The sequence below is a fragment of the Strigops habroptila genome, chromosome 3 (assembly GCF_004027225.2).
Source record: "Strigops habroptila isolate Jane chromosome 3, bStrHab1.2.pri, whole genome shotgun sequence".
NCBI classification, from domain to species: domain Eukaryota; kingdom Metazoa; phylum Chordata; class Aves; order Psittaciformes; family Psittacidae; genus Strigops; species Strigops habroptila.
In genome coordinates, this window is record NC_044279.2 from 459984 (window position 1) to 486511 (window position 26528).

A 26528-nucleotide genomic window follows, 5' to 3' on the forward strand; every position below is an offset into this window, starting at 1 on the left:
ATTTCTTGGCATCAGGAAGCTGATGCACTGTGTCAGCTTTTAATGGTACCTTTTAGAAAGGAATCTGAAGAGCAAGTGCGTGAGCAAAGGAGGATGCATGGAGGCATCTTCCATCTGGGAGTTGTATTCTCCTGTGTAGATGTTTGTTTGCCATCAGTGTCCTGTGCATGAGGCAGTCACAAACGGGTCTGTGCATGGAATTTCCCTTCAGGGGAAATCAATGCCTACCCTGCATTTCCAGCTGAAGAACAGAGAACGTTCATTCAGCTTCCCAAGGTCTCGGACCAAATCCACAGCAATGCTTCACAAATCATTAATAAGGGCCAGAGATTTAACCAGTTAATGTTTACACAGAACAAATGTCTCTTTGCATCACTTGGAGCTGCCCATCAGCTCTGCAGCGCGCTCTGGACGCACAGCTCAGTCCCGCGTTCAGGGGTTGCTGCAGTTCACAAACCTGACACTATGGGGAGAAGGCAGGACACCAGCACGGGGGTTTCTCACCCTCCCTGGACCCCATCCCTCCCAGCGGCTGAGTCACAAGTGCCACACAGGCCACTGGGCAGCAGCAAACAGACACTCATCGATTCCACAGAGAAGTCAAACCATCGATTTGGACTGGGGGGAACTGGAGGAGCTTTAAAGTCCCTTCCAACCCAAACCACCCTGTGGTTCCATGATTCTGTGTGTTTCTTGCCATAGAGGGTGGCACAGGACACAGATGCCCCAATGGCAGTGCAAACCAGCAAACAGCAAGAGACCACTCTCTTCTCCACCCTCAAGTCTTGGATCCTTGCCCCAGCCTTGACTACTTCCAGCCACTGTTAACACAAAACCCTCCTCTGGCCCAGGAAGCACAACCCCTCCACTCCCCCATCCCATGCTGCCTCCACCAGCACTCACTGTGCCAGCACACACAGCTGCTCCCACATCCAGCTCCAGCAGTCCATCTCTTCCCCAGGGCCTTCCCGCCTGTGCCATCCTTTCTGCTGCCTCCTCCCTGCATCACCATGGCCATGGTGTTCACTACCCTCACGCAGGTGGGAGCCATGACGTGCCCCACATCCCATTGCCTCCCAGAGCAGGGCCACTGTCCCCTTCGCACATACTAACCCCAAAAGGAAAGGTGCTGATGGTCACATTGCGGGTGTTGTCCACCAAGGTGACACTTCCTCATTGCTCCGTCACCCCCGGCCTGCTTGCAGCCCCTGCCCACACCCCAGCCCACATCAGGCTGCTGCTCTCCTGTTCAGGTAGCTCACATCACAAGAGATCACTGTCCATGGCCAGCGCTGCTGGCTCTACGCTGTGTATCACCTACAGCAGCAATGGCACACGTGCTCCTAATAAGTACTTTACTTGTGGTTTAAGCATGTTGCTCCTCTGCACCTTTCCAAGGTGGGAACATCCCAAGTCTCTTGGTAACACAGTGTCCTTTGTGCACATTTGGTAAATGCCAAGGGTTTCATGTCTCAGCACAATGGGATTGCCCTTTCCCAACACACAGGTTTTGCACTCCCATTTCTGAATGGTCACCTGAATTCAGTGGGAAAAGCACCTGTAAGAGCTGTCACAGCCTGTGGGTCCCAGGAGGCACAAGGGGCTGAGGCTGACTGACTGATTTGACAGCTCACTTCTTACTGCCAGCAACACAAGAAATCAGTTTCCTCACTTCTCAGAACACGTTCCCTGGCACTCAACAAAAGGAGGTTTTTGTTTGCCTGGCTTTTCTCTTTTAATGGCAGTAAACAATCAGGCTTCAAGGTCATGAAAAGATTCGACTACATCCTACCACTCAAAGTCAGCTCTAAACTCTGAACAGTTTCATACTTTGCTCTCATTCAGATGAGGCCATCAGCCCTAGGCCTAAGATTTCACACATGCCACAGCCTCAGGAGTGGTCTCACCATCCTTTTGAACTAATCCTTCACAGCTCTTTAAATTACTGCATCCCATAGAAAACAGCATATCCCTGCCCAAGCTATCAGCATCACTATAAGTAACAGCGAAGCCTCGGGCATGGAGCGAACGCACAGGCTGCAGCACTAGAGGGGCATCGCCTTGTGCATCTACTCCCCAGAGGAAAACACCAGCCCTGAACGCACACACAGCAGCAGAAACTCCCGCTCAGCTGACCCGATGCGAGCCTGTACAGGCCTGCTCATGCCTGGAGTGCTGGAGGAGCCAGAGACACCACCTCGCCGTGTTCAACACAGGAATGACCCCCTGGTCCTGCCCTGCCACCAGCCCCGCAGCCCCGCAGCATCCCTCCATGGGGTCAGTGGCATGGCAGGAGTGTGGATCGAGATGAGCTCTTAGGCAGAAGTTCTTCCCTGTGAGGGTGCTGAGGCGCTGGCACAGGGTGCCCAGAGAAGCTGTGGCTGCCCCAGCCCTGGCAGTGTTCAAGGCCTGGTTGGACACAGGGGCTTGGAGCAACCTGCTCTAGTGGAAGGTGTCCCTGCCCACGGCAGGGGATTGGAACTGGAGGAGCTTTAAGATTCCTTCCAACACAAACTATTCCATGATCCTGTGATGATTCTCTGACTGTCCTCCCGTAGCCCCTCTCCCAGTGGAGCTCTGTGGAGGCAACTCAGCAGAGTGGCAGAAGCAGCACCATGCTCTTCGCTCAGGGTCTCTCACCCATTTCCTCTCTGCCATCCCAGAGAGGAGCCCTTGTCCCTCCATCCTCTGACCCCTCCCTCCATCAAGCCACGTGCCAGGAGCCTGCACACACACTCTCTGCTCTCACCCTCTCTCAGTACAGCAGCATCGGTCTGTGCTGGGCAGGTCGCTCACAGCAACAGCTCAGCACCAGCATCGCTCCAACACGAGCGCATCTCCTGCTCACACCCACGTGTGCAGGAGCAGCCCTGGGGGACGAGAGCTCCTCTCTGTCCCCAAACACCATGGAGCCTGTGGGCTCTGGGGACACCCCAGCCAAAGGAGCCGCACATCAGCACCCTCCTGACGGAGGCAAAGGCAGATGCAGGAGCTCACCCAATGCTAGATGGTTTAAAATAAAGAAACAACATGAAGGGAATGTGGTTTTTGAGTCGAAATTAAAGCATGGGATTCAGTGAGCATTTAATAAAATGCATTCATGGCTCCTGCACATGTGTGGGGAACCCCTTGGCTGCTGCCCGGGTCTCCCTGAGGCCAGCATCTCCAGCCCTCCCTCCATGTGCTGCCGCTGGCGGGGCTCAGGAGGACCGTGATTCAGCTTCCTGGCGCCAGGAAGATGCTGAGAGTTTTCCAGATTTGCTGCCTGGATATTCTTATGCCACCAGACGGAAGCCTCGTGACTCCAGTCTTTGTGACTCAAACCTGAACCCATTTTGTTTCTTTTTTCTGCAACTCTGCAAACCGGAGGCAGAGAATCTGCTGCTTCTCACAGAGATTTTCACCTTTCACAGAATCCCAGACCAGTTTGTGTTGGAAGGGACTTTAAAGCTCCTCCAGCCCCAACCCCTGCTCTGGGCAGGGACACCTTCCACTAGAGCAGGTTGCTCCAAGCCCCTGTGTCCAACGTGGCCTTGAACACTGCCAGGGATGGGGCAGCCACAGCTTCTCTGGGAAAAGTCTGTGCCAGCGCCTCAGCACCCTCACAGGGAAGAGCTGCTGCCTCAGAGCTCAGCTCAATCTCCCCTCTGGCAGGTTAAAGCCATTCCCCCTTGCCCTGTCCCTACAGGCCCTTGTCCAAAGCCCCTCTCCAGGTTTCTTGTTCACAAGCCCCCGTCCTCATGGAGCGCTTCAACCACCCCTTTATGTGCTGGAGAGACAACACGGCAGGGCACAAGCAATCCAGGAGGTTCCTGGAATGCGTTGATGATCACTTCCTTCTCCAAGTGATTTTCAGCTTTGGGTGAAAGCCGTTTGGGAGGTTTTCCTCCCTTCTGCTCTATCTGTGGCTCCACGTTGCTCAGCTCTTGCTGCTGTACCTGTTCACTGAACATTTACAGCTCTCCACACAAGGTCCATCCCCACCAGCCTCTCCACACCACAGCTCCCTGCCCCAGCCCAGTCTGATGGGTGCTGCCGTGTCCTTGTGCCCCCAGTAGTTCCAATGACACCCAGCAGTGCAGTGGCCACTGAGCCCAGCTCCATCCTCCTGCCCCACAGTTCCCATGCGCTGCTGGCCCTGGCCTCTCAGGAACCAGCAAAGTCCCACAGGGCCACATGCCATCACAAGGCACGATGATGAGTGGCAGCAGAAATATGATGGTTCCAGGCCTCTCCACAATCACCGTTCTCTGTTTCTAAGACAAGAAGTGACATTGGGAACAACCACAATGCGAGGGGAGAAGCAATGAGAGAGGGCATCCAGCCAACACGCACCCAAGGTCTGGTCCCATCAGCATCCCAGACCATGCAGCTGGGCCAACCGGGTGTCCCTGGCCACAGAGCTGGGACATCTCTCCTCCCAGAAAGCACCCATGCACCCAAAGCACCATTCTTGTTCTCCAAACACCCGGACGGTCCATCCAGTGCCTGCACCGTTCATCAGGACACACGCCTCAGTTGCTGCCTGTGACACATGGGGGCTGCAGCAGACCAAGAGCACTTTCTACTTCACTTGTGGGTCCCACCAGTGAAATCCTTACCCAGACACATGGGCTAAAGGCAGAGACAAAGCCAGGAGCAGTGTGTGAGCAGAGGCGTGCTGCAGCCTCCTGCTGCAGGAGGGGAAGGTGCGTTCTCAGTGTGCACATTGTGCTCTCCAGGCTCCTCCACACCAGGGACCAAAGCTCCTCTTCAGCCGCCTCCATGTGTTCCTCTGCCCTCCACCCCAGGGACCCCCGGCTCTCCCACAGAGACCTGTCCAGCAGTGCAAGTCCCCCCCTGTGTGCCCACCCCACCACGGCTCGATGGGGTGCTCCAGCCCGTGCCCCCTCCCACACCACCCCAGGTTCAGCAAGCACCATTGTCCCTCGGGAGCCTGGCAAGCAGGGAGGACCAGGGCATCCCCAAATCCGGCATCCCTCTGTGACAGGCCACCACCAGCGCTGAACATGCCACCAGGGCTTTGCAGGCTAGCCTCCAGCTTTACCTTCGTATGGAGCTTGGCAAACTGCTTGTCATCCAGCAGAGTCTGGGTGTACACACGCCTCTTGTACCGGAACTGCAAGAGGAAGAATGGCAGAGCTGAGTTGGACAAAACCCACTTGGCTTCAGCCTGCTCTGGAGTAAATATCAGCCTAAAGAAGCCATTTGGTCCAGAGCTGCAAACAGCAGAAGTCACTGTTCTCCTCAGGATTTGCTCTAGGAGTTAACTGCTTTCCTCGCTAAAGAAATTCTGACCACTTTCTGATATGGATCTGCCTGGCCTCAGCTTCCAGTGTGGGCTTTGTCCCGCTCTTCCCAGTGAAGTGGGGACCTCTCTGACAACAGAACGGATGGTTCTTACGCAGGTCTAGAGCTGACTCCCCTGCAATGGGCTGAGCTCTCAATCCCTCATTGAGGCACCTTCTGTCCTCAGATCATTTCTGCTGCTCTTTCTGTGCCATTCTCTTCCCAATCTCATTTCAAGTGCACTGGTGTTCCCAAACTCTGCTCCAATACCAACCCTTTCCACCCCAACCACTCCTGGATGCAGCTCCCTGCTTGTCAGGAGACACACGGAAGGATTACAGGGTCATGTTGTGCCACACCTGGAATTGCTGTGAGGTTCCTTGGCCAAAAGGCTCAAAAATCTTCGGAAGCTTTGTTTTCCGCAATGGGAGAGCTTGCCCCTGGATGTTTGCCATTTGGCTGACCTAGAGCATGCTTTGATGCGACCCACACTTACCCAATGACCTCGGCAGCACAGTCAACACTCTTACATTCCCTGCCAAACCTGTGTAATCAGACTTTACAGCATACCCCTGGGGGAACCACATCAAGCCTGACACTGGCCCCAGGAAACCCCACCAGGAATACCTCTGTGCAGTGGTGACCACAGTGACAACTGCTTTTTACCATCGTCTGAGCCAGTGGCACTTGTCCTACAGGTGGTTTACAGTGCTAATCCTGGACTGGAATATCATGTACAACAAAACCAAGGCCCCCAGCTGGCCGCCACCTTTGTCTGATTATCTTCATCAAGCAGAATTACAAGTTCCTTAAAGAATGAAATTGGATTTGTTTGACTGGATCTTCCCTCAATGCATGAATTGCATTCTGAGATTTGCAGTTACTATTAACTTAATCCTCCATCAGCGACTCATTAGTTCAGCTGGGACTGACACCACGTTATCTTTGGACTGCAGTTACTAAGCTCATCCCACCTACTTTTCAACACTGGCAAAACACCAGCACATTTTCAGTCGTCTATCACAGACTCATAGCACTGGGCAGATGTTTTCTCACACAACTTCTTCCTTTTTCAGTCATTCTAAGGCAAAAGCTGTCTTGCACATTGACGTACAGATGTTGGGCCTTGGCAGATGCTGCCAGTGTCAGGGATCCTCTGTGCATCCTTATGCAGCCATGAAGCACCCTTCAGTGGCTCCTCTTCACACCCAGCGCCAGATTACTTTGCCCATGGACCAGACTTGTGCAGGGAGGACAAACAGGCACAAGAACTTCCCGGTCTCATTCCCATGTACAAGGTGCGTGCACTGAATATGTGATGATCAATGCTGGGGAGAACACACCCGTGTTTGGCCTGCGAGCAAAATAACTACCTCATTGAGAAGGACACAGTGACAGCAGATAAACCCCAGTAAGATAGTATGGAATGCAATACACACAAACATGAGGTGGCTGGATCTCAGCAGATGGCAGGTAGAACCCGCTGCATGTTCCTTGCTCACCAACATGCTGTGCTGCAGCTATTGTATCCCGATAAAGGAATGTGGAATTCCTACAACTCTCCCTGGCCCAGAGCAGTGCCAGCATCCCACCTCTCCAGGGAACTACTGCACATACCTGCTTTAATGCCACTTTCCTGTCAATGTGCCCAAAACCTTCACTTATGTGATTTACCTTCCTCTGCAGCCCTAAGGGCTCATTTATCACTGGGGTTCAGGAAACATCAGTGGTGTCAGCACAATTTGTGTCTTGTAAACAAGACTCTGGATTTGGTTTTCCAATAGGATTCTCCAGTGCTCCGCTGCCGTTCTGAGCAAGTTATAAAGAATCAAAATGACACACAGCAAATACCCGTGTCGAGTCTGCATTCAGATGTGTGTGCTAAGACACCAAGTGTGGACGTGATGCTGAATTACACAAAACCAAAGCATTAAAGCCTGTGTAAGGAACATTAAGGAATTTACTACCACAGGGTTTATTTGCAAGCATTCCTAATGTTGTTCGAAATGTTTTTGTCTACATTAAATGTTAGTTTGCTCAGAAATTGTGCTGCACTTTCTTCCCAAATTAGTCAGGATTAGGTGTAATAACAGCACTCACACTTGAATGTATAAGAGCTTGTGCAGCTTAAACGTCTAAAGCCTTCTAAAGAGACTTTGTGGGCAAAATATAGCACAAGATCCCTGAGTTTAGAAGTCACATGAGGGTAAGTGGAGTCCCACTGCAGCCTGTGGGGATGTCCACGGTGACAGGCAATGGAACCCAAGAAGTGCTGCAGGTTCCCTTAGGATAAACCCCCTACATGTGGTCACCTGAATCCCAGCCCAAGGCGAAGCCTATAGTGGATGTAAATACGAGTAAATTCAGTTAATGTCTGCTCTAGTTGATTTTCTGGAACAGAAATCAGAACAGATCATCCCCTGTGCCCATTACACCCGTGAGACCCACAAAGGGACACAGTCAAAGCACACGGTGGTGTCCCTGTCCCTACAGTAACTGTAAGTTAAATATCAGAGTCCTTCAGCCTCATATCCAAAGCCCTCCCTGTGATTGTCCCTCTGTACCTACAAGACTGGCTTTCCTTCTCCTGCAGTTCCCCGTGACAGCCATGGGGCACTAGAAGGAAAAGAACATTGATCATCAGGGCCAGAAGAGAGGGAAGCTGTTCCAGGGGCTGTGATGGATGTTGTGGAGCTCTCGAGCAGTCACGAGCAACCAAAACTCAGGCATTTGCCTCAGCTTTCCCTCAGTGAATTCTCCAGGAGCAAACACACTCCCACACGGGATCCTGTGCTCCCAGTCCCGAAGGGAAATGATGAAACAGGGGTTGGGGGGGGGCAGGAGTATCAGTATCTGAGGTGCCTACAGAGACTACAGGGATCAGAGAATCCCTACATGCTTACATAAACATACATGTACATGAATATATATGCGCATATGCTTATATAGGTATAGACAGATAGATGTACATGCATTTTAAAGAGCAAAGCACACAGAAGCTGGGTACCTCCAAGTACGGAACGGGAGTGTCCGGATTCAGGGGGTACTCCCTCAGCAGGCGCTCCTCATCCAGAAACTTTCCGGCCCGGCCGTTATAGGCCGGCTGGAAGAGCCCATAGTTGAGAACATCCTTCAGGCTGTGGTTCAAAGTGCAGAGGATGCGCTGCTTGGAAACCCATACGGGAACATCCGGATTCAACCGCAGACACTTCTGTGGAGAGAGACAGAGGGCAATTGGAGCTGGGTATCACCAAGGGCCTCATGGCTGCTCCCAGGAACTGCCAGAGCAAGGAGAAGGATAAATGGGAAAGTCACCATTTCTTCCATGTCAGTGGGTTACAGGAAGGGAAGGAAAAAGAGAGTTAGGGAAGGATGAGCTCAGCAGATCCCCGCAACGTGTTTTGTGAGGCTCAGGAGGACTCAAACACTCCATGTCGTAACATCCTGTTGAGAAGCATCAAAGAATATTTTATGGCCTAATAACAGTAAAATAGCAAAATTTCACTTAAAAATCCCCAACAGGATGTAAAGAGTCATTTTCTTTCTCCACCAAGGACCTCAGAGGTGCGCAGACAACGGAAGGATGGACAGCAGCACCGTGACCCGGCTCATCCAATACCCACAGCCCATCACCTCCGCACTGCGCTTCCCACCGCGCTCCCGTCTGGCTGTGGGGCCGCGGCTGCGGATCCTGCCCTGGCCAGAGCCACCAGCCCAGCACCAGTGCCAAAAGGCAGGAGAATGCCAGGGGCAACAGCCTGTTCCCACGGCAGCCACTGGTCCCCTCCCAGCTCCTGGGTTTGTGTTTTGCCTTATCCTTCCCTCCCAGTTTGTTTCTCCTCTTCATTCCCTGTGTTTCACCTTGTTGCAGCGTTTCATCCCAAAGCCGCAGCCCTCAGCCCCGTCCTGTGATCCTGGGTTTGCGCTGGAGGCAAAGTGAACAACCACCTTCTGCCTGTGCCGTGCTCCCCCCGCAGCCGCTGCTCTCCTGAGCTGAGTCCTGCTCCACTCATCACACAGAGCTGGGCACGGGCACCGGGCTGACCCTGGCCGGAGCTGAGCTGCAGGTGCTGCGCCAGGCGCTGGTCCTGGTTCTATCAGGAAGAGGGGCTGAGCTGGGGCAGTGCTGGGCACCAGCCACCTCTGCAGGGAGAGCCCAGCCCTAGGACAGCCCTTCCCAGCAGCTCACATGGGTGTGAGAAGCTTCCAACCCCAAGCATCCAGATACTCAAATCAATGCTAAGTTTAAAGGGAACCAAACGGCCTTGTCCCATCCCAAACCTGCAGGCAGAGGGAAGGTCTCTGCCCCTTCCTCTGGCACCCAGCACAACATGGCATGGCATGGCATGGCATGGCATGGCACGGCATGGCATGGCAAGGCATGGCACGGCAAGGCATGGCACAGCATGGCATGGCACCCACAGAGCCCACCCTGACCCTGGGGCAGGTCCCAGGGCCAGGCAGGTCAGGAGCAGAATTTGGAACGAGTTGCCCACTCTGGTTTGCAGTTACAACGGGTAATTTCTCCCATACCATTGCAAGCTCTGAGCAGAACAGAGGAACAACTCCTGACAGCGAATGGTCGAACTCCTCAAATTTTACAGCATGGATTCCTCCTTCCTGAAGGAAGAACAAGCTCAGAGCTTCAGATTCAACCCTCAGCAACGTGCACGGTGACAGACAAGATCTATTCAATATTCAATCTATTCAAGTGCAATAATGACAATAAAGAACTGACATTCGACAACCCCTTGAAAGCAAAAAAAGCCAAAAATTCTTCATCGAGGAGCACACGAATGAGAAAGAGTTGAAAGGAAATTAAAGAGGAGCAGCTGAAAAGGTAATGAATATGCTTGCATGCAGCGGGGAGCGCATTTCATAACATCACATGGGAGGCTCTGGGCAGATGTATGGCAGAAATGAACAAACAGCCTCTGAGATGCCCCCACAGAAAGATGGAGCAGCCAAACCAATGGAGCCTTTATCACAAGATGTCCTTTGGAAAACAGGAGATGCCTGTGAATGGGAACAGCATCGAGCACAATCCTGCACCGCACGTGCGGAACCACAGCGGGACTGGAGTCAGCACAGCTGACAGACACAGAGGGGAGCTGGATGGGTGGGTGAGGCCAAGCAGGAGAGGCAGGAGGGGCACCAAGGAGGAGCTCTGGGGCAGGACAGGCTCCTCGCTGGTCCCAATCCATCAGATGCCAGCACAAAAGGTCACACAAACAAGGAATGAAGGAATAAAGGTCCCCCTTTGGTGCAGGAGCACGATGGATGTGAACACACAACTGTCAGTGGTGCCCATTGCCCGTGGCCGGTGCAAACCCTCCCAGGAGCAGAGCACATGCGGAAGATGCTGATACCCAGGAGCTGCTGATACCCAGGAGCAGCCCAAATGGACCTGGGCTCCATCTCCAGAACACGGGCAGGAGCTGTAACACACACACACAACACTCAAAACGTGCTTGTTTTCTGTGGAGTCACCCTCACACCTCTGAGCAGAGCCCGGAGGAAACCCGTGACCACCAGAACACCCTGGCCCGCTCCCAGTACACACGTGCATGTGCAGAGTGCCTGCAGCAAGGTCCCTCCTGCCATAAAGGGCCAGAAGCAAGGACGCACTCCTCTGGATCCCTAACACAGGGGAGAGTAAACAGAGGTGAAGGTCAAGCAGGCAGGTTTCCTGACACAAGAGCTCAGCAGCAGCATCCCGTGGGGCCCGTGCTGGGATGTGGGCTGAAGGGACCTGCTGTGATGCTCCTGAATTGGCAGCACACCCAGATCCTCCCGTCCCGGGCAGGGCTGGTGGTCCTGTCTTCAGGAAACAACAGAAACAGGAAAGAGGTAAAGGGAAAGAAGACAAAGGTGAGCAGAGGCACAGGACAAACCCACATGAGGAGTGTCCCGGAGGAGCACTAAGTGCTGCAGCATCGGGTCAGGCACCTGTACCGAGCACCAGGACTGGGATGAAGTTACAGGAAGAGGCTCTGTGTATGAAACAAACAAACCCGAGGAACTTGTTCACCTTTCCCTGAGATTCTGTTGGGTCTTCTCCAATTATACACTTTTTCTTCTCAGTTACGTGTTAAAAGCCCAGCCCCTTCAGCAGCGGTTCCAGCAGCAAGTGCTTCCTGTGGACTAAGGCAGACACCACAAGTCCCCTGCAGTGTGTGAAACCCCACAGCATCACAGAATCCCAGAGTGGTTTGGGTTGGACCTTAAAGCTCCTCCAGCTCCAGCCCCCTGCCACAGGCAGGGACACCTTCCACTAGAGCAGGTTGCTCCAAGCCCCTGTGTCCAACCTGGCCTTGAACACTGCCAGGGATGGGGCAGCCACAGCTTCTCTGGGCACCCTGTGCCAGCGCCTCAGCACCCTCACAGGGAAGAACTTCTGCGTAAGAGCTCATCTCAATCTCCCCTCTGGCAGGTTAAAGCAGTTCCCCCTGGTCCTTGCTCCAGCAGGTCCCCGTTGCTCACACGGTGTCAGGAGAAGGGATCAGAGCCATGGGACAGCCCTGACTGGGAACCACCTGGAGCAGGAGCACTCCCACTCGCAGCCCCTCACACCCACCTCTGCGGGCAGGGGCTGGGAGCAGCAGCAGCCCCCACATGCAGGGACCATGGGACAGGTTGAACATCCCTGTTGTGACTTGTTTCCCTTTGTGACCATATCCCCGGCAGGAGCAGGGCTCTGCAGGGCTCAGGGCAGAGCAAACACTGCTCTGTGTTTGAATGGAGGAGAAATCAGCGCAAGGTTTCTGTGTACTGGATGTTGGCAAAAGGCAAACCGGGTCTGGCTCAGTGAGTGTGTTGTGTACGCTGGCAACACAACAGGAATTTTTGGGCTTAGATCACCTGCTGAGGAAAGCCGTGGCCCTGCCATGCGCAGTGCTGAGTGCCACGCTGGGAGAACTGCCTCCACCAAAAGGAAACAAGATAAAGAACAGAGGGAGGTTCTCGGCGTGCAGCAGGAAGGCACCGATGCACGAGCCCATCTTGCGCTTACGGGCTGCAGATAACAACATATTTGGCTCTATGGGTTTTCCAGCTGCTTGTGAGCCAGTGTGGAGGGATGCTGGGGATGGCTGCATCACCCCCAGCATCCACTGCTTCAGACAGGAAACCATCCAGCTGCTGCTGTTCCTCAAACAACAGGTCCAAGAGCCCCTTAGTACAACCCTTGAGCAGCGCTGCCAGTGACAACCAGCCCCATCCTGCAGTCCCACTAGCCAGTGCTTTCAGGAGAGCAGCTGCCTCTGATCCAAACACAGCTTGAAATGAATGTTTAAAGAGACTCAAGTCCTGATTAACTCTGAGTGGTTCAGGCAAACCCTCCCTCTCACCCAGAGCTACAACAGCTTTACTATTGGCAACCTGCATGGAACGGGCTGCTGAGGAGCACAGTCACCAGTCAGCTCCATCCAACTGCTGAACTCCCCATCACATCCAAAGCTGTTGGACCTATAAATCAAGCTGACCCCACCAAAGAGCCCAAGACAGGTTAAAGAGATTCCTGTTACCTTCAGAGACCTGGGAATGTTTCCTGCTTGGCTCATTGCAACACCACAACCACAGCTACATGTCTAACCCATGCTCACTTGGAAAATGAGGACCTGGGAGGCTTTAGCTCTATCTAGGGCTCAAAAACAGCCACGTAGAGCAAAGATTCTTCTGGAGAGGATGGAGTAAGATCTTCTGTTCATCCAGCATCAAGACTGAGACATGCCAGTTGGATGGATAGGTCCTAATAAACACGTGCAAAAGAGATACAGAGCTTCTCAGTATAAAGGATCAAATGACATCAAGTTTGACTAGAGAATGGAGGAAACCAGCAAGAGCAAACTGTGGCTGCCTTTGTAGCAGCAAATTCAAAGCAAGAGGGCCCAAACGATAACCTGTCTCAGCAGCGTATCGCTGCCCGTGAGGTCCAACCAGTGACTCCTGTAATGAACTCAAGTACTTGAATTGGGCACCAGTTTCCTGAAGAGCATCCAACTTGAGTCTAACACATCCCATGATGGAAACCACACTCCCTCCTTGGATAAAGTAATAAGCAGGTACCCATCCTCAATGAGACAAGGTGTGTCTGAGTTCTCATTCCATTTCCCTTGTTTAAACTTCTGATACATTCATTATTTCTTGTTCTGCCTTTCTCTGTGACGCTCAGAGCTCCTCAGTGCTCAGTTTCTGGCTACACTGGTAGCTCCATTTACCACTGTCACCTCTCAGTCTTGTTGAGAGTGAGCAGAAGAGGCTGATGTTCATAATGCATTTTCTCCAGATCTCAAATGATTTCTGTTGCTCTTTCAGCACCCTCTTTAATCCCAAACACACTTCAGAGAGCGCAGGAGCAGAGCCAGAGGCAATATTCCAGTATCTGTCTCCCAGCTGTCAGAGACAGCTATAAAATACTGTCCTCACCTCAACTCCCCATTCCCTGCTTCCATCTCCAGGCATCACAGCAGTGCTGTCACTACTGTGGGTTCAGTTGACTTTGACCACTCCATTCCTTTCGGACAGCCAAACCCCACGTCCTTCCCAGGACCCCGCTCCCTGGTTTCTAGATGTGCCATTGGTCCTTAGTTACTGGCCAAACTCGACATCTGCATGAATTAAAAGACATTTATTTTCATGGGCCCAGGTCTAATCTTCATGTATAAAGAGAGAAGATGGGCATGGAGCCTCTTCACAACCCCAAAGCAGCAGCAGCTGAAACAGGAAGAGCAGCAGGGGAATGGAACCGCAGAAAGTGGCCAGAGTTTGTGCCCTCCTGAGCAGCGTGTTCTGTGGCTACTGCTGGGGACGATACAGGGTCAGACAGACCCTGCTTTGGCCCAGTGAGGCTTTGTTGTGCTCTTGTTTATGGCACCTTGCTCACATCTTCATCCATAACTCCACTACTGCTTTTAGTTATGACAAAATCATCCACAGAGGTAATGGATTTACTCCTGCTTCTGTATTTTTATACTTAGCATATTGAAAATCAGTTATTTCTAACAGGTCCTAACAACCTGGTCCATAAAGATCAGGATCAATCCATAAGATCTTTATGGATCAGGTTGTTAATGAAAGAACTCAAGAGTTAATGGAAGTTTAGGTCCTTATGGAGCTTCATGATCTTATCACGGAACCACAGACTAGTTTGGGTTGGAAGGGACCTCAAAGCTCATCCAGTTCCAACCTCCTGCCATGGGCAGGGACACCTTCCACTAGAGCAGATTGCTCCAAGCCCCTGTGTCCAACCTGGCCTCGAACACTGCAGCAGAACAAGAGGCTCTGGCACTCTGTGGCTGGAAAGAGATGTGTCCACTGGCATTCCTACATGGCTTTTCTCTGCTTTTCTGCAGACACTGCTGCCATCCCAGCACACGCTGCTCCCACCCCAGCATGTCCTGCCTCCGGGCACTTGCTGCCTTACCCTGTCACCTCTCCGTGCTTCCTTCCACTCATTACATTCCACTCAATTCTGGAAAATGATGGATATCTAAAAAGCAAAGTCCAAATTCCCATCGATTAACCAGTAACAGGGAAGAGCCAGGCAGGAGCAGGAGGATTTTGTTGGGCTGTTAAATTACTCCACCGAGGCTTGAAGGATACCAATGAGCTGTGAATGTCAGGCCACATTTGCAGTGGCCACAGCAAACTACAGGCCAGAGGCACTTCTGGGCTGGTTTATTGAAACTGGACCATCAGGAGAAGCTGACTTTTAACTGACTGACAGAAGGTTTCTTTCTATTGAGAACCATAAAATCACTGGGGCATGGCAATGGACTGGATGCCCTGGTCTGGAGGCTCTGATTCATGGTGCTTCGTGACATCTGGTTTGCATGATTTGAATTAATCAGAATTGTCATGGATATGGCAGCACCGCACCAGCCAAGGGCTGAAGAAATATATAGTAACCACAATAAATACTGCTCAAGGCCTAGAGGAATGAGGTCAGATGGCATCTGCGGTCATTCAAACAGCAAAGATACTGAAAGGAAATAAGATGGCACTAATAAAGTTTGCACCCTCAATAAGCAGGATGTTATATCGTTGAGTATACACTATCACAGGCTATACCACAACATGCAGCATGTTCCTGGACAGTGAGATGGGACTCAGGAAAAACTGACCCTGTTTTATACATACTCAGCAGAGGAGAGGAACTACACGAGTTGTGATGCTTGATACTGACCTACACATGAGACAGCAAACCACGAATAGATTTACCAGCAATAAGGGGGCTGGGGGGGGGGGGGAGGAGAGAAAAAGGAATGTTATGGAAAAATACACTTTGTCAGCTCACAGAGAAGGGAAGGGAAGCGACCCCCACCCAGCTCCAGCTCAGCTCCACTTGGAGCACTGGTCCCCAAATCAATCTGTGCCTGATAACAAGCAGTAGCTCAAAAACCCAGCAAGTGCCAACAGACAGCTCAGGCCTGGGTAAGGGCTTGAAGATAAAGCACCATCGCAGCTCCAGGTTTTGATCCCCCGGGAGACAGGACACGGCTGCTCCCTCCCTCCACCAGCACCATGCATGTGTCTGGTACAAGTCATTGCACAGGTTCTGCTTGGGGGGCGCAGCAGTTTGCAACCACAGCACTGCAAAGGGGCAGGGGCAGCAGCTTTGCCATCCCCATCCCAGCTCCACACTGTGCCGTGCCCAGGGCAGGGAGGTGAAATAACCTGCAACATCCTGCCCTGCACATGGACACTCCCCAGTGCCACGGTCCCTTTCTGAGCAGGGGAAGGGCAGCAGGACTTGCCTCGTGCTCTGCAGAAGAGGCATGAGGCACCCAGAGCCAGAGCATGGAAGAGGGAGGCACATCCCTGTACACACAGCCCAGCGTGGTCAGGAAGCACCATGGTGCCAATGGGAATGTGAGTGGCTCCAAGCCTGGGATCCAGCCCTTCCAGACCAGATGGGTGACTGAGCTGTGTTCCTGCTCTGTGCAGAGCAGAGCACATCCAGGGCTGCTCACGGGATGTGATTCCCAGGCAGTGCAAGGAGTGGGAATGCAGCAGGGAGCCCTTTGGCTCCTTGTTTCCCAGCTCCTTCTGCTTTGTTGGCTTGTCTAAACCCGGCATCCCTCCTTCACACGCAGGAAAAGTGGCTCTCCCACAGGAACACTGCAGGTCCCGCAGGAGCACTGCAGGTCCCACAGGAACACTGCAGGTCCCGCAGGAGCACTGCAGGTCCCGCAGGAGCACTGCAGGTCCCGCAGGAACACTGCAGATCCCACAGGAGCACTGCAGCTCCAGCAGGAGCACTGCAGGACCCACAGGAACACTGTAGGTCCCTACAGGAACACTGCAGCTCCCACAGGAATACTGCAGATCCCACAGGAGCACTGCAGGACCCACAGGAGCGCTGCAGGACCCACAGGAACACTGTGAGTCCCCAGAGCAAACACTGGAGGGCTGAGCCCTGTCCAGAGAGCTCTTGCCATAGGCAGCCAAGGACAGTCATCACCGGGGCCTCCGTGGGCATCGTGATAACGGGGCGAGAGCCTTTTCCAGCCATCCGGTGGAGGGACAGAAGCTGGGAGGATCCAAACAGGCTCCACGATGCTTAAGGCTCTGTGCTGTGAGTGAGGTTCAGTTCTGCACAGCGAGTTGTGCTGAACCAGAGCCCAGATCCCAGAGCAGCTCCTGAGCCTCAGGCTGAGCTATGCCAGGTACCCACTGCTGCACAAGTGTCCTTCCCACCAGCAGTGCCTGGCACCACGTGAAGCTCATACAGAGTGAGAGCAGGTGAGGAGCAAAGACAGCACCAGAAAACACTCCTTCCCACAGGCAGGGACAGTAACCCATGCTCTGATCTTCCCGTGGAGCAAATGACCTGCTTGCCTGGGATAACTGGGGTGACGAGGAAGTGTCAATGTGATGAGTTATGCTGGCAAAACGCTGCTAGATCTTGTCATTGACTTGGCTCTTGGATCCGGAGGTGCATGATAAAGGGATTACACCAAAGAACGCCTCAAGTGAAGGCATTTAAGCCAGTGCACTCATGTCAGGACTCTTCAGTACCAGAGAAGTACCAGGAAGAATGAAAAGAATTCAGAAACAGTTCAGACACATGAATTAACCTGGAGTGACCGACAGAAGGGGAGGTCAGTGAAACAAATACTAAACACAATAGTTGTGTTCACAGATCACTACCATGCTGCACAATTACAAAGACAAATAATTAATGGTTATTAGTAAATCAGTGCTCCTGCACTCCCTTTTTTATGCAGTTAGCTAGAGAAAAGCTTGAACTGAAATGTAACTTTAAGCAGGAAAACAGAAACAAGAACATTTGCTGGCTGGAACTTTGTGTTCATACAACACTTCCCAGACTGAAACTGGGATCACAAATGAGAACCTGCTATTGCCATAAACATGTACCAGCATCTCCAACAACAATCAACCCAGGAGCAGTGTGACCAGTGCAGGCTGCTGCAAAGCTACAGGGGAAATGAGTGCCTCACCCTTGCAACAGCAAGGGTGCAACTTCCATCTAAACCTCCATCTCTGCCAGAGCAGCTTTTCCCAAAGGGATTCCCGTGCTCCTGCCTGGTGCAGGCAGTGTGAGCACAGGGGGGCTGCCTCGCTCCCGAGTGCATGGCCAAGCCATCAGCTCCGCTTCCAGCCACCACCACAGGGTCACCCTCATGCTACAGGAATTGAGTGACCAAACCCAGTGAAATAAGGGTAAGATTTCAGTGTGGGGGTGGCTGAGGAGGGGACATTGCTCTGAGGCAAAGCCAGTGACAGGCACTGACCCTGAGACCAAGGTGTGTAACACCATCTAATGCCAAACCATAAACTATGAGTGAATCACAGAGTGGTTTGTGTTGAAGGGACCTGACAGCTCCTCCAGTTCCAACCCCCTGCCACAGGCAGGGACACCTTCCACTAGAGCAGGTTGCTCCAAGCCCCATCCAGCCTGGCCTTGAACACTGCCAGGGATGGGGCAGCTTCTCTGGGCACCCTAGTAAACCAAAAGCCGAACTGGAAACAACACCAAAACCTTATGACAACACAGTTTGCAATATATGAGTTGATGGAGCTAATTCTACTGACTTGTTGAAAGAAGAGATGAACAGGCTGGAGATGAAGCAGGAGTACCCCTGATACCAGAGATGCTTTCTCTCAAAGATGCTTACACATCCTGCTGGGCAAAGAAACAACCCCCCAAATGCACAGTCACAACACCAGGTGCCAGAATAAGCTTCAAAATTTTGTGTATAAGCTAATTTGGAAATAACAAGGATAAACTGGAGACCAAGATTTGTGCATCAGAACCTGCTCCAGATGAGTAACTTGGACACAGAACAGGCAGAACACTTGGCTTCCTGCAGCTGGAAGAGACAAAATGGCAATGCAAGATCCACTCTGAGGCTGTGCTCTGTCACCTCTTGTGTATCTGCTCTGCTGCCTCTGTCATCCGAGATTAACATTCTCTTTCCCTGTCTTAAAGCTCATATTGTCACCCTGAGCTTGCCCACGGCATAAAGAGCATTTGGGCGAACAGAACCAGGCTATTCCTTCTCAAGTGGTGGCTCCCCATAAACCGTGCTGGGAACAAACACCCCAAGGCCTCTGCACATTGAGGAACCAGGAATCAGGAATGCCCACAAATGGGAAATGCCCAGGACTCAGGAATGCCCAGGAATGGGGAATGCCCAGGAATTGGGAATGTTTGCTGTCAGGGTACACTTAAGTCACAGCTCGATCCCCACAGCTCTTCCCACATCCTGGCCCCATTCCATAGGCCAGGAAAAGAAAGGCCATGTGAGGGAAGACATCTCCTCAGACACTTGCCACCCCACGCTCCTCTGGCAACGGCAGCACTGCCATTGCATCCACAGCTATATGATGCAAAGCACAAGGTACTGCCTGCTGCCAACTGAGCTGATACAGCTGAAGACAGCGAGGCTTCAGGCCCTCCACTCATTCCTCAGGCTGAGAGAGCTCTGACTGATATATTAGTGCATCTCACCAAGACAGTGCTGCTCCGCAATCCCTCACAACCAGCAAACAGCAGACAAAAGGCCCAACGTTCTACAGAACAGCCCATGTTGCCATAAAAATATCTGGAACAAGACATAATGAGAGATGGGAAGGAGGGAACCCACTAAGGAGGGAACCCACTGAGGAGGGAACCCACTGCAGAACCAGCTTCAGGGGTATTTGGGGAGTCCAAGTTTGGACATCTCCAGATTTGCAATTACAACCTGCTGCCAAACCCTCACCTTTGGTGTAATCTCACCTGCTACAGCCAGAAGGACATGGGTTGACAGCCCATCCACCCACACACCCCGCACGACATAGAATCATAGAATCACAGAATCACAGAATCACAGAATCCCAGACTGGTTTGTGTTGGAAGAGACCTTAAAGCTCCTCCAGTTCCAACCCCCTGCCCCGGACAGGGACACCTTCCACTAGAGCAGGTTGCTCCAAGCCCCTGTGTCCAACCTGGCCTTGAACACTGCCAGGGATGGGGCAGCCACGGCTTCTCTGGGCACCCTGTGCCAGCGCCTCAGCACCCTCACAGGGAAGGACGCTGCAAGTTCTTCCAAATAGACCAACTAAACGTAGATAAAACTTCTTGACCCAGCACAAGACAGTCAGAGCTGCTGGGAGCTCGTGTTCGGAGCTGCTGGGAGCTCGTGTCCGGAGCTGCTGGGAGCTCATGCCCAGAGCTGCTGGGAGCTTGTGTCTGGAGCTGCTGGGAGCTTGTTTCCAGAGCTGTTCACACCGCACTCTTCCATCCTCCCCCTTAAAACCCTGTTCCTTTAACTTCTTGCACTGTTGGCTCCCTGCACAGTGCTAAGGCAGGAGTAATTGCCGTTGTTCCTCCAGCGCTGTGCAGATACTCATTGCTGAGGTGTGTGACTCACAGGCTCTATCCGCAGGCTGAGGAGTGCTGGGACAGCAGAAAACAACCTGAAGCCAGGGGTGGATGCTGAATAGCACGGCAGGACAGAGGGGGGGGACTGAGCCTGCAGACAGCCCCTCTCTGCATGGTCACATCCTCCAGCACCCAGGGAGAGCCATCATGAGTCACCTCACCCCAGCCCCACAGAGCTGGGTCTGAGAAGGAACAGCATGCACTGATGGATGCCATTGAGCTGCGAAATGTGGGCACCAAAGAGCTCCTCCAGCGTGTGCTTAGGGCAGGTTACCCTTCATTAACACAAATCAATGGACTCGCTGGGGGGGGAGACCCGCACCGAGGAGGTGGGGCTGAGCCCAGCACAGGGAAGCGATTCCCCTTCTCCCCTCCATGAGCGCAGCATACGCAGACCACGAGCAGGACCAGGGAATGAGTCTAACAGGAGCGAGCCCCAGAACGCACATCACTGCAGACACACGCTCAGATGAACCCAGAGTTATCCATTAGCAGATGGGATCACAGTCCCCAGCCGCCACCGCCGAGCCATTAGCAGGGAAAAGCCCAAGTGTGAAAGTGCATCAGGAATTGTTCAGATGTGATCTAAAAATTCAGGGACAATCCTGATGTCCCTGAAGGCACCACGTGGGCACGGAGCAGCCCCGGCTGTGCTGGAGCACATGGCAGCCACAGAGGGCTCTGCAGAGGTATCTGCACAGGCTGGATCAATGGGATGAGGCCAATGGGATGAGGTTCAACAAGGCAAAGTGCCGGGTCCTGCACTTGGGTCACAACAACCCCATGGAATGCTCCAGGCTTAGGGAAGCCTGCCCGTGGAAAAGGACCTGGGGGTGCTGATTGATGGAGCTGAACATGAGCAGCTTGTGCCCAGGAAGCCAAGAAGCCACCAGCATCCTGGCCTGGCTCAGCACCAGTGTGGCAGCAGGGCCAGGGCAGGGACTGTCCCCCTGTGCTGGGCACTGCTGAGGCTGCACCTCGAATCCTGAGTCAGTTCTGGGCCCCTCACTGCAAGAGAGACATTGAGGGGCTGGAGCGGGGCCAGAGAAGGGCACCGGAGCTGGTGCAGGGCCTGGAGCACAAGTGTGATGAGGAACGGCTGAGGGACCTGGGGGGGTTTAGTCCGGAGAAGAGAAGGCTCAGGGGGGGACCTTCTCGCTCTCTGCAACTGTCTGACAGGAGGATGGAGCCAGGAAGGGCTGGTCTCTGCTCCCAAGGAACAAGGGATGGGACAAGAGGAAACGGCCTCAGGAGCTCCCAGCAATGGGGCACTTTCCTCCCAACCCCACAGAGCTGTAACAACTCCCTATGGGCAGAGCTGCTCCTTCCTCTGCTGCGCTTCCAGCCCTGGCATCGCACGTTTCCTCATGAGAATGGAGCTGGGGAGGGCTCGGGAGATGCCTCTGCAGCTCGGTTCACTTGCACTGCAAATTCCCAGTCATTTACAGGGCTTTTGTCACTGAACACCTCCTGATTTGGGGAATGCTGACAAACGCTGGGGGTTTATTTCCATGTGGGCACCTTCAGCACATGGGGTGCTGTGTCACGGCGCTGCTGGGCACAGGACACCAGCAGCTGCTGGAGACAGCAGGAAACCCCTCTGGGGCTGATCCACAGGGAACCTTACATTAAAAATGGAGCTAATCTGAGAGTTTTCCACCAACCCAGATTGTAATAAAAATACTCTCCCCTGGAGATAGCTGTAATATAGTACAGTATAGTACTGCTCCTCACCCCATGGCCCAGGCTTTCTTACCAGTAACTGTGAATTATGGCTCAATTATGCTCACTTTGCCCTCTAAGCACAGATAAGGAAAGAGAGGGGGCTGCCCTCATGTCTTCTTTCCAAGCCAAGATGCATGGCGCAGGTCTGTGCCTGCTCCCGACTCCTCCTTGCACACACAGGCAGCACCTCGCAGCATGCTTTGTGACCACCTTCCCTCTGAGGGTCTGTGAGATGCTCCCTGTGCTGCTCCAAACAAAACTCCAGCTCCTGGCATGGACCAACAGTTGAACCTTCGAGCTACAAAGCCCTGGAACCTACTGCAACTGCTATGGGGACAGAGCTCAGAATGAGGAGAGAAATGCCCATCTTGACAACACGTGTCCGCTATGCCCCTAATGCCTTGTATATAGACAGCAAGTTGTATGTAGAGAGCAACTTAGCTTTAAAATTCATGGAACCCCAGACTGGTTTGTGTTGGAAGGGACCTTAAAGCTCCTGCAGCTCCAAACCCCTGCCACGGGCAGGGACACCTTCCACTAGAGCAGGTTGCTCCAAGCCCCTGTGTCCAACCTGGCCTTGAACACTGCCAGGGATGGGGCAGCCACAGCTTCTCTGGGAAAAGTCTGTGCCAGCGCCTCAGCACCCTCACAGGGAAGAGCTTCTGCCTCAGAGCTCATCTCAGTCTCCCCTCTGGCAGGTTAAAGCCATTCCCCTTGGCCTGTCCCTCCATCCCTTGCCCAAAGCCCCTCTCCAGGTTTCCTGGAGCCCCTTTAGGCACTGGAGCTGCTCTAAGGTCTCCCCTTCAGGAGCCTTCTCTTCTCCAGGCTGAACCAGCCCAGCTCTCTCAGCCTGGCTCCAGAGCAGAGCACAAGGGACATGGCACGGCACAAGGGATGTGGCACGGCACAAGGGATGTCACGTTCAGCACTCAGCAGCTGAACATCCCAGTCCCAAACCCACCAACCCCAGGCACGGCTCCAGCAAGGTGACCCGCAGCTCCCTGCTGCAGGCTAAAGCCTCCACGCAGGATAAAGCAAAGTGGATTGATTTCAGGCAGGGCAATCACCAGTTTTAACCATGATAAATCCCTGGCAGAGGATCTGGATATGAATAATGAAGCTGATGCTGTTTTGCAGCGTTGTCCTCAGCAGTTTTCCTAAAGAAAGGCTGAGCTGGATCAATTCCTCACCGTTACATTAGATTAATTTGCAATATAATAGAGACTTTACAACCGAAAGTGCTTTTCCCTGAGTACATCCCCTATAACTGTGTGCATCATGCATCTATCAGAGCAATTATAATTGAAAATACAGGCTAAAATGTAAGCTAAATTATAAGCCAAATTCCAGTTTTTAGCTTGACCCAAATACTGTAGAAAGGAGCCAGTAGCAGATTTCTCATGTAACAAGAGGATGAGCAGGTTTTGACTTGATTTAACTAGAAGTGGACTGGGATAAAAAATGGCATTAAAATACGTTTATTGTGTTAAAATATTTCTCAGTACTAATAAATTAAATACAACTACTTAAAACTGCCTGTGCTGGGCTATAGGAAACGTGTAAGCAACAAAATACCTTCTGCACCTACAAGCAACAGGCAGAAAAAGGGACTTTTACTGATAGTTACTTAAACCAGCTCTGTCTTCATGGCCAGCAAGAAACCTGGAGAGAGGCTTTGGACAAGGGCCTGTAGGGACAGGCCAAGGGGAATGGCTTTAACCTGCCGGAGGGGAGATTGAGATGAGCTCTGAGGCAGAAGCTCTTCCCTGTGAGGGTGCTGAGGCGCTGGCACAGGGTGCCCAGAGAAGCTGTGGCTGCCCCATCCCTGGCAGTGTTCAAGGCCAGGTTGGACACAGGGGCTTGGAGCAACCTGCTCTAGTGGAAGGTGTCCCTTCCCGTGGCAGGGGTTAGAGCTGGATGAGCTTTAAGGTCCCTTCCAACTCAAACCAGCCTGTGGTTCTATGAACCAGACACACTGATGGGACACGCTCCTTGGACACAGTGTGGCCGGTGCTTCACCTAACCCTGACCTCCTCACCCTGGTCCAAGGGACACTGGATAATACACAGCGCTTTGTTACACTGAGGATCTCAGTCCACTCTCCCACGGATCCTGTCTGGATGCTGACAGAGCTCAAATGTCTGCTTTAGGGAAACAGGCACAAAAAGAGCTACAAAGGAACTTTAAAATGTGCCACACTCGGTGCCGCATTGAGCCGTGCACAGAAGCAAGCATGGGGCTGCTCAGTGAATGAGGACACAAAGCAAAGAGGAGCAGCTGCCTCATTCATGGATAATCTGTTCGGAAAGAGGCCACTTCCTATGGAACAACAATGCATGGCTGGTAAACAAAAAGCATCTCGGAGCGTGTGCACAAGTGCTTTGATTCTCTCCTAAAGGAGTGAGAAACCCAATACAACAACTGACAGCCAGAGATCCTTACAGCAGCAGAAAGCAGCTGCTATGGCCAAGGATCAAACTCTTCAGCGCAGGCTTGCAACATTGCAGGGGTCAGTTCCTCACCTCCAGACCTCCCCTCTAGTCTGCATGCCTGGGAGCAGAGGGATGGAGCCACGGGCAGTGGCCACGCTCCTGCCCCTTGGGAGCTGCAGCACGAACCCTGCTCTCCTCATCCCACACCTGCACAGAAAAGCACTGGGAGCTCAGGCTGCCTCCTGCCTCTTCCTCCTTCCCACACAGCCACAGACACTGGGATGTGTCACAGAATCCCAGCCTGGTTTGTGTTGGAAGGGACCTTAAAGCTCCTGCAGCTCCAAACCCCTGCCACGGGCAGGGACACCTTCCACTAGAGCAGGTTGCTCCAAGCCCCTGTGTCCAACCTGGCCTTGAACACTGCCAGGGATGGGGCAGCCACAGCTCCTCTGGGAAAAGTCTGTGCCAGCGCCTCAGCACCCTCACAGGGAAGAGCTTCTGCCTCAGAGCTCATCTCAGTCTCCCCTCTGGCAGGTTAAAGCCATTCCCCTTGGCCTGTCCCTACAGGCCCTTGCCCAAAGCCCCTCTCCAGGTTTCCTGCAGCCCCTTTAGGCACTGGAGCTGCTCTAAGGTGTCCCCTTCAGGAGCCTTCTCTTCTCCAGGCTGCCCCAGCCCAGCTCTCTCAGCCTGGCTCCAGAGCAGAGCTGCTCCAGCCGTCGCAGCAGCTCCACGGCCTCCTCTGGCCTCGCTCCAGCAGCTCCACGTCCCTCTTGTGCTGTTGCCCCAGAGCTGGATGCAGTGCTCCAGTGGAGAAAGGCAAAGTCTTTCCATTCCTCAGATTTAAAATTACCTCGGAGAATATAAAATGCAAGAACATGATTTGAGCTTTTTATTCCTGCTTTGTGAGTGCAGATCAGGACCTAAGTAGAGCACCGTGTGGGAGGGTGCATATATTTAAGCAGCGGGCACCATCCGCACTGCTGGGGCTCACAACACATGCCTGCTGCCAGGCAGTGTCCACAGCTGGAATAAAGCTGGACAATACCTTCCCGAGCCCCCTGATCCACCCGCAGGACCAGTGCTGGCTCCCAGGTGCAGGAACGGGCATCACTGTTTCACAGACACATCAGGCTGCTCCTGCACAGGAGCTGCTGCAGGTTAAAGCTAATGGGGGAAAATGTTTTAATCTAGAGCAGCTCCTCGGTCTGCTTGAACATGGTTTAAAGGTTAAAGACAAGGAGTTGCCAGCACATGATGGAGGAGAAAGCCCCTGGGAACCTCCACGAGCGAGTCCCATCCACTGCACCTCACTGTCCCTCTGGCTCTTCCTGCTCTATTTCCCTAGGCTGAGCCCGCTGGCAGTGAGCAGCTTCCCAAGCACCACTCGCGGCAGGAGCCTCTTGTCTCTCTACCTATGCATTTTTTATGTGGTACACTCAGCTGCAGTTCCTTGGGATGAGTTTTCCCAGCTTCCCGTGCAAAAGTAAACAGGAAACCTGCACCTCGTGCTCTGCAATCCCAGCCACGGTGGGAAGTGGCCATGGAGGGTGGGCACTGCTGCCCACCAGTGGCTGCAGGACACGGCTTCCTATGGGATACATCCCTGGTCAGACACCTGCAGGATGGCAGTGCCAGCACACAGGGGACTCCAGTGAGGACTGAGGCACTCCTGAGCTCCCCCAGTGCCATTACTGCATCGCCACCTTCTCCTGCACCAAGCCCCAAACGAGGGAGATCCCACTTCCAAATGCTCTGGCTGCAAGACTTTGGGGACTGGTTTCAGACATGGTTGAACACTGGAGACCCACAGTCCATCACTGCTTCAGAGGCACAAAGCTCAGCCTGGGGAGGCTTGCTGCTGCCTCCTTAAAAACCAGGCTGTCATCTCCCAAGTCCTGTGGGTGTTTGGGATAATTTTAGCTGGGTGTCCACCACCCCCTCCACAGGGCGATGCACAGCCCAGCGCCAAGCTCTTCCCGAGGGATCGGCAGCTCCAGCCTGCATCCAGAGCGGGCAGGAGAGACAGGGGAGCTCCACCAGCGTCAGGAAGGATCCCCAGGGCCTTGCACAACAGCCTCCTCTGCCCGGGCTCACACTCCTCTCCCGTGCAAGGGCAAGCACCAGTGTGCAGCAGCAGCACACACAGAGCAGGGCTAAGGGAGGAACCATAGAGTAGAATCATGGAATGG

The 26528-nt window shown here is 53.1% G+C and overlaps 1 protein-coding gene across 1 annotated transcript in view; it reads right to left on the bottom strand.

Moving 5' to 3' along the window:
• Positions 1-26528, bottom strand: part of SHANK3 (SH3 and multiple ankyrin repeat domains 3) — a 324463-nt gene that overhangs the window by 274925 nt on the left and 23010 nt on the right. Inside the window, exons 4-5 of the mRNA XM_030472062.1 lie at positions 8297-8500; positions 5048-5119 (exon numbers count right to left, since the gene is read on the bottom strand). Coding sequence (XP_030327922.1) covers positions 5048-5119; positions 8297-8500 — 276 coding nt within the window. The remainder of the gene's footprint in view (positions 1-5047; positions 5120-8296; positions 8501-26528) is intronic.